General features: G+C 56.6%; 3 protein-coding genes across 3 annotated transcripts; 1 reads left to right on the forward strand and 2 right to left on the reverse strand.

Annotated features, from left to right (window-relative positions):
• Positions 1–44: 44 nt before the first annotated feature.
• UMAG_03344 (ubiquitin-protein ligase TUL1) lies at positions 45–2,558 on the reverse strand (the record flags this gene model as incomplete). Its single annotated transcript, XM_011391433.1, has 1 exon — positions 45–2,558. One exon carries the CDS (start codon positions 2,556–2,558, stop codon positions 45–47), a length of 2,514 nt encoding a protein of 837 aa, XP_011389735.1.
• Positions 2,559–2,991: 433 nt separating this feature from the next.
• On the forward strand, positions 2,992–5,901 carry UMAG_12224 (uncharacterized protein; the record flags this gene model as incomplete). The annotated part of the gene is made up of 1 exon (XM_011391558.1): positions 2,992–5,901. The coding sequence occupies one exon, from the start codon at positions 2,992–2,994 to the stop codon at positions 5,899–5,901; it is 2,910 nt and encodes a 969-aa protein (XP_011389860.1).
• A 357-nt stretch (positions 5,902–6,258) lies between these two features.
• UMAG_03346 (uncharacterized protein) lies at positions 6,259–8,311 on the reverse strand (the record flags this gene model as incomplete). Its single annotated transcript, XM_011391434.1, has 1 exon — positions 6,259–8,311. A coding segment is annotated over one exon (2,053 nt), but the record flags the coding sequence as incomplete, so codon positions are not given.

Genomic DNA, 8,311 nt, shown 5'->3' on the forward strand with positions numbered 1-8,311 from the left:
CTTGAATCCCATCTATCGTGTCACGTTTACAAAGGTTAATATGCTCATACACGCGGTAAGGAACTCCTACAACTCGGACATTCGTTCTTGATCTCCATCCACGGCTCCAAGCATTGCGTATGGAAAGCGTGCTGGCAAGGCGCAAGCATCACATCCATCCTTCTCCTGTTCAAAGTGCTTGTTGCGTTCAAGCGCTCTTTGCAACGCAGCGCCGTTTGCAGCGCTGTTCGCATGGCTCGAGCAACGTAGTAGCGCACGTTTCGTGCAACGCCACGGCGGCGCGTGTGGCTCGTGCGGCGCAATGCTGGTCCAGCAGCTCCGTCTGCGCGCGCCACTTTCTCGCGAGCGTACATGTGCATCGAGACGTCGACCGATCGAGCATCGTCGTCGCACGAGTCGATCTCGTAGTCTTGGGCCTCGCCAGCGATACGCTGGTATCCTGGTTTGGAGAACAAGAGAGATTCGAGCCATTTTGCACCATTGGCACCGTTTGCGCGTCTCGACGCCGCACTCGGTCGATGGGCGCTCCTGCTCTCAATGCTCGTCAGGCAGATCGCACAATCTCCGTACGCCTCGTCGTCGACACCTGCCTCCAACTCGTTAGCGTTCTTGAGCGGTGGATGGTACTGCCAACGCTTCGGAGCGCCTTGCGGGACCCACTGTTGCCTCAGAAACCAATGTGCGCCAAACAAGTCCTGTCCGATCAGCACGACTGCCTGCATGACCACGTATGCGCACAGCACCCACCCCCACATACTCGGTTCGCTGAACAGCACGTTGTTCGGGCAAACCAGCACGTACAGCGGGAGAAACAGCCGCGTGAGCGTAGTGCCGACCACACAGCGTTTCAAGATAGCCCGGCGTGTGCCGTGTTGTACGTTGCGGTAGATTTGCGGGATCCAGAACGAGTAGAGCAAGGACAGCATCAGCGAACCGGTCAGCTCCGGAAACAAGCCCATCATAACCACGAACACGCCCACCGCCAAGATGGCCAGCCCTCGACGACGCGCTCGGATCTCGGCAGTCAGCGTCGCAGTCGTAAGTGTGGCTGCATTCACCTCGGTCGGTGGCGAGACTGCATTCCTATCCGTCGCTCCGTTCGGCGCGTCTTCGGCAGCTCTCACGAGCGGGGTCGTGGCAGCTGCTGCAGTTCTCGCCTCCACCTGCGTCCGATAGATCGTAATCATATACCGGTATCCAAATGCTAGATAGCACATGCCGCTCATAAACGAACATGCTATCAACACCATCGTTGTCTCGTTCTCCAGAACCACCGCCACGCTTAGATGGATTAAACATGCGAATGCATCCAACACCCACTGTGCCAACCACGTGTGAGCGCTGAGCTTGTTCAACGTGCTCGGTGTTGTGGTCGCTTGCATCTGCTGGACCAGTAGACGTGCTTGAAGGAGGAGGATGACAAAGTAGATGATGGCGTAGTGGACGGCTTTGCGCCACAGCGTGGTTTGTAGGAGGCCGGTGAGCGAGGTGCTTGAGAGGAGCAGGTGGCAGTCGGGTGAGAAGGCGAGCAGGGAGAGGCGAAGCGCAGGTGGTGAGATGGTGCTGATCCCTGTCGGGTAGGTTGATTCGTCTTGCAGAGTATCGATCAAATGTTGAAGCTGAGAGTGAGGGCCAGCGGATTCGAGCTGTGCGTACACGTGCAGGCTGCAGTTGTGTTGCTTGCCAACTTGGTCTTGGGTGATATCGCCAGCATCGTACGATCCACTGTCGATAATTCGCTGCAGCATGTCGATGCGAAGCTGGAACGCTTTATCGATTGCAGCCACCGTGGCATTCAACGTCTCGTTGTTGCCCCACGGAATCATGCTTAGCGTCGTACGCACATCTGTGCGCTCGTCTGCCTCGTTCGCAACCGCATGCAGAAACACACTGCCCGTCCTAACAAAGTGCAGCCCCTCTAACGAGAATGAAACTGCATCCACCCTGCTTTGACTCGACTTTGATGCGGCGAAACTCAAACTGCCCGTGACCAGCGACACATTCCCGTTGAGCAGATGTTCCTCCTTGAGATGGACATCCACATGTCCAGCCTCTTCTGTTATCCATTCAAAGTCACCACGATCTCGCTTCAGCTTGGCCTCTTGAACGCCTGCCACATACTGCGCCAATCCACCCAATCTCTCCTTGGACAATTCATGTGCAGCCGAGTGGTTCAAGCGCGAATCCAGCGCGAGCGACCGATTGGCCGTCGTGCTATAATCCCACCCGGTCCAATCGCCTTTATAGTATCCTTCGATATCCGAGTAGTACGACCCATCGGGATCGGTCAGACTGCGTCCCGAGTAGACTGCCGGTAACAGCTTGTACAGGTGTGACGGCTCGGGTGTGACGGTAAGGTTGGCTTGTTGGGTCGAGTTGTGAGAATACCAGCCGAACACTTCAGAGCGCAGCTGTTGCGTCTGTCTGAGTGCAGCGCGAACGGGCGCCAGAGTGTCTTTCCCGAAGACGAGAGTGCTGAAAAAGGAAGCTCTCACGCTTACAGTGAGTGCCAGCAACACCAGCCACAGCGCCAGTCTGACGTTGCGACCAAACTGCATCGTGATACCGAGTCTCATGTACTGCCACTAGTGCGTGTTGGATGATGCTCCGTCATCTGTTGAGCTTCTGCTTTGCACCACACAAGTATGCTACCGGAAGCATGCCACTGATGTAGCAATCCCAGAATGTGGTCGTGGTTTGTGCGTCGTGCGTCGTGCGTGGTTGACAAGTCTGTACAAAGCCACGACTGTCTGCGTGCAAGCGTGTCATTCGTGATTCGTGATTCACGATTTCCAAGTGGAGCAACTTCCGAAATCCGAGCACATGCACCAACTTTTCTGCCGCCGTCCATCAAGGCTCAGTCACGTTGACGCTTGTTCCACTATCCCTCGTCCATGGCACAGTCATCTATCAACGTCTCTATTCGATACTGTCATCTCCCGGTTGGATCGAGCTTTATACACATGCATTCGGGTCTACGCCTTTGAGACGATGGCGAGGAGCAAGACTGACCACGACGTCTTTCGCCACGATGACGACGATGATACTAGCTCGGACGAGATGGATGCAGACCATCTCGCGGAGCGAGTGGCGGAGCCATCACGCAAGAGGATGAGGAGGACCAAGCACAGTGCCATCTATGGCATTTTTGGTGACGACGATAACGAGCGCGACGGTGGCGTGCGGAGGACGGTTAGGGCAACGGATTCGAGCGGCAGAAAGATCGACTATCGAGCTGGACAGGCATTCGTGCGCGCATCCACGTCAGCTCAAGCAGAAGAAGCGCAAGATACACAGGATCAGACAGGCTCAAACTCGACACACTCGAGTTCTGTTCAGGACGACCGAGACGCGCGACAAGACGATTTTCACCCTGCCTCGTTCTACTCGACTCGCCCAGGCATTGGGTCTAGCGCAGCACGAGAGTCAAGCACACCATGCGAACAGAAGAGTGTCAGCAAACGATCCGCAGCAAGAGCGGGTATCGGTGCTAGTAGTTGCAGCTCATCCATCGACACTGAAGCACAAGCTTGTTCGCGCCAAAGCGGGCTCACCTCGCTCTCCATGTTTGTCTCTGCCGGATCGACCAAGGCTTGCGAACCCAGTTATTCATCTCAGCCTCGTAATACGATAGAACCATCTGCACCTAGTCGTACATCCATGCGCGATCCGTCTTTGCGCGACGAAAAACTCGAAACAGAAGAGCGTGAAATGTCGGCGTCCGGCCTACCGACATCGTTCACGACACCGCAGCGTCCTGTAACGCCGTCGTCTACGTTCCAACGTGCTCGGAAAGCCGAGGTAGCTGTACCCAAGACGACGATCAAGTTTGGCGCGAAATTCGATCCTTCCGCATACCTCGCGTCGATGGGTTGGACAGGTGGGGGATTGGGTCGCTCCGGTCAAGGGATCGTCAAGCCGATCGAGGTGCAAGTACGCCCGGAGCGAGCGGGAATCGCGTACGGCGGGATCAAAGAAAAGACGTCGCATGCGAAAGCCGAAGCGCGGCATCGTGGCGAAGCTGGATCGTCGGACCAAGAGCAACGTCAACGTAAGCGTTCGCAGGGTGAACCGGAGAAAGCGAAACCCGAAGCCAAAGCATGGACAAAGGCGTCGACGCCAAAATCGCGCAAGCCAAAGATCGAGCATCGCACGTACGAAGAGATCATTGCCGAAATCGGCGCACTACCGACGACACATAGCACGGTAGGTAAGATCTACGATGCGAGCAGCGGAGTGTTGAGAGAGGTGGAGGATCTGGCTAGCGCGTTAAAAGCCAAACGGGTGCCGACGAGCGCTGCGACCGAACTGCCAGAACTGCAGCACAACCTGAGGCTGATATGCGAGAACAACGCGCAGAGCTTGGGCGCGTTAGCGAGGGAAGGCGCGCAGTTGAAGCAGAGGAGGACGTGGTTGACGAGCGAGAGAGAGCGCGCAATAGTCAAGAAGAAGGAGGAGGAGATGAGCATGCAAAAGGTGAGAGGAGCCTTGCAGGTGGTGAAGCGTTTCGAGGCGGTTGCCAAGCGGATTGGCGATGGCGAGGTTGGTCTAGATGGTGGAGAAAGTGTGCTGGAAGAATTTACACCTCTGATCGAGCAACTGCAACGCGAGTACGACGAAAAGCAAATCTTGCAACTCGCACTGGACCAAGCTGTGGTCGAGGCGATTACTCCTGCTTTACGCGCGATTTGGTGTGGGTGGAAACCACTCGAGCAACCGCGCCTGACGAGTCGGTACCTTTGCCAGTGGAAAGCGCTTCTACCGAATCAAGACAGTGTGGCTCCGAGCTCGTCGAGCGCGACAATGACGCCGTTTGATGCGCTGCTTTGGACGTACTGGATGCCGAGGGTGCGCACGTGTCTCAGCACGTTTTCAGCGCGGCGGCCGGCGTCGGCGATCGATCTTGTCGAAGCGTGGCGTCCTGTGTTGGCGCGCTTCATGTTTGACAATATCATCGACCAGCTTATCGTGCCACGTTTATCGCGCAGTGTAGCTGCGTGCGATGCACCGACGTCGATGGATGCGTTGGAGCAGATCGTGTTCCCGTGGCTGGCGGTGCTGGGCGTCGAGCGACTCGCCGAGGTCTTGACGCAGGCCAAACAACGCTTGCGATCCGCACTCAAGATGTGCAGCATTTCACAAGGGCCGAGTCGTGGCTTGCGCGATTGGTCGAGCTTGTATACGACGGCTGCGGAATGGGAGGCGCTTCTGCTGTCGTCTCTGGTGCCACGGCTTTCGGCGTACCTGAAACGACGTTTGACGATCAGTGCTGGTGAAACGCAGGATATGACGCCGTTAGTAGATGTATTGAAGTGGAGCAAGGTGGTCGGTGCGACGGTGATGGAGAGCGTGGTGGCGAGCGACTTTTTCGCCAAGTGGCTCGACGTGTTGTGTGCATGGTTGAAGAGCGAGGTGCACGAGTGGGTGGGGATGGACGAGTGGTATTTGTTCTGGCGTCGATGGTGGAGTGAGAATGTAGGTGGTGGAGAGGTCGGGTTTGCGATCGGCCTGGACGTCATCAATGCAGCATTAGACATGACTGCTGACGAGAGGAGCAAGCTCAAGACTCCTCCCTTTGCGCACACTGCAAGTACTGCTCCATCCACTCCAAGTGGGATGCCGATACGCACGCTACCACAGGCGCATGTCTCGTTACGTGATGTGCTCGCCGAGCGACTGGCACAACACGACTTGTTGCTCACCAGATCCTCCCAAGTCCACGCTACAGGCGTGGTCGGCACAGCCAATATCTGGCGCATCTCGTCGTCCCCCACATCGCGCACACATGCCAACAAGTCGAGCTTGATCTACATCCACGACCATGTTGTTTTCCAACACGACCCTGCGCTCGATTCTTGGTGCCCCGTATCCATCGACCACCTCATCAACTCAATGCGTTAACTTGTTCCTCGCTCGTTCGTCCATTCATTTCTAAATCTCTTGTTGCATCCCGCCTCATACAGAACGCCTGAAACTAGCCGTAGCGAGCAAACAAACCTCACCCACGCACAAACGTGCTCGTATTCTCCTCCCCCGTTTCCGCTATCCGAGATCATCATAACACACAACACTCATGGCAATCACGCCGAAAAGAAAACATACGATTCCAATCGCAATTCCCAGCCCTAGAGCCCTAGCTCGAACGCGCAAGACCCAAATCGTGAATAGCTAATGATACATGACGCTTACAGATTACAGTGACAGGATCTTGGTACGTTGTTGTCTTTGGAGTGCGTGCAAGATGGATGGTGCCGAGTGTCAGAAGCGTCCGCGTTTGTGGGCGTCTGATGCGCCGTGTTGGTGTGGCATGCCGGCGTGAGGGGTGCGCATGGGCGCGTGCATCGCGTCGTCGGCAGAGGGAGCCGATCTCTTCGACCCTGCGCTTCCGCCGCCGCTGGCTGGTGTGGTGGCACCAAATGGACTGTTCTTGGCATTGCCATTGTCGGTGATGTGGTTCGGAGTATGGCTCATATCGCCACCGCTGCGCGAAGGTGTATTGTCCTGCGGCGTGAAGGTTTCGTTATTGCCGAACAGTGCGCTCGCCAGCTCGTCGTCGCCCGTCCCCGCTGCGATGAGATTTTGAAGCATGGCAACATACTCTTCATCTGTAAATCCCATTCCCGCTAGTGGATTGACGCCGTCGTCGCCCGCGGTATCGGTGTTGGATGTAGCGTCGGTGCTGACGTGGTTTGACGAGCCAAGTGGCGACGTGCTCCGTTTGATTGCACTAGCGCTGGCTCCAGCGCTGGCTGCAGCGCCCGCCACACCGGTTGCGCCTGCTGGCGACGTGTGAGCCACGCCGCTTGCACCACTTGCACCGTGATCCGTCGAAGCAGCACGATGCTCCCTCTGCGCAGCTTTGAGATGGAGCAAATGCTTTTCGAGCATGTTGAGCAAGCCTTCTTTGGTAAAAGGTTTGGGGAGGATATCGGTCATGCCGCTCGACATGTAGTTGATCAGCTCGCTCGGGCCCGAGTTGCTGGTCATGCTGATGATGGGCGTGTTCGAATCAAATTGTCGGATCAACGAGGTGGCCGATATACCGTCGAGGTTGGGCATGACGATATCCATGAGGACCAAGTCGTACTTTTCTTGATTCATCTTGTTGACCGCAGTCATGCCATCGACGGCATAGTCAATGGAACAGCCAAAGACTTGCAAAAATTTGGAAGAGAGACGCCGACACACTTGGTCGTCATCGACGAGCAGTACGCGCGGAGGTGCAGTCCAGCCGGGTACCAGCGTGGGTCGACGCCGACGCCCGGATTTGTTGCTGTGATTTGTTGATGGATCAATATCACCTGGAGAGTTAGGGTCGCTCGAGGTGTTGTTGGGGTCCACGGAAGCCGACTGGGATGGCGTGGGGTCTGGGCGCCTGCTGGTATCGTATGTCGGGTTGCGAGATTCTGCGAGGTTGGGCATGTTGGTGCTACTGTTGCTACTGCTGCTGTTGCTGGCGCCAGTTGCGTTACTTGCATGGGCTGGATCAGATGACGGTGCATTGTTGACCATGCGGAGAGAAGAGAGGCTCGAATTGCGTCGACCCATATCGTCGAGACGAGGAGGATGCATACCCATGTTGTTGAGCTGCTGGGACGACTCTGGCGTCCTGACGCTCTCCATGGGCGAAGCAACGCTTTTGGGAGAGAGTGGTGCTGCAGTAGAGGGAGCGGTGGTGATGCCCGACATTCGAGCCGACGAGGCAGCATGGGTGGCGCTGTCGGCGGATGGGCCGGAGGAGCTGGCAGAGTGTGGAGGTGGGATGGCAGCTTTGAGGCTGCTGCTGTTGTGGTTGGATGGGTGAGCCGACGCAGCCACGTTGAACGAAGTGTCGGCGTACGAGCTGGGCGCGCCTGGTGGAAGGAAGGAGCTTGCGTCATTGGATGCGCTAGAGCCAGGTTGGGCGGCTGAATGGGAGAGAAAGGCGGAAGCAGAGGCGGGAGGATTGAGAGCCGCATCATTGGATCGATCCTGCTCCAAGTTGATGAGATACTGTATCAGGTTCTGCATGAGCTGGTCCTGCTGCACCATGTTGCGTTGAAAGGTGAGCATCTCGCCAATGACGCCCTGGTACTGCTTGGTGAGGGCGAGGATGTGATTCTGCATCTGATCCTGTACCGACGTTAGATGGGCGACGTGGGCTCTGAGATCGGCGTACGACTCTGCTGACTTGTCAAGAGTATCTAGACCGGGAAGCGGCATAGAGGGAGAGTCGTCGCGGTCTGCGTCGGGCAAACCAGCTTTGAAGTTGGACTTTTTCTTGGCTGGGATCTTGCGCTGACATTCTCGAGGAGATCTCGCGCCGCGCACG

This window comes from Mycosarcoma maydis, chromosome 8 (assembly GCF_000328475.2).
Source record: "Mycosarcoma maydis chromosome 8, whole genome shotgun sequence".
Lineage (NCBI taxonomy): Eukaryota > Fungi > Basidiomycota > Ustilaginomycetes > Ustilaginales > Mycosarcoma > Mycosarcoma maydis.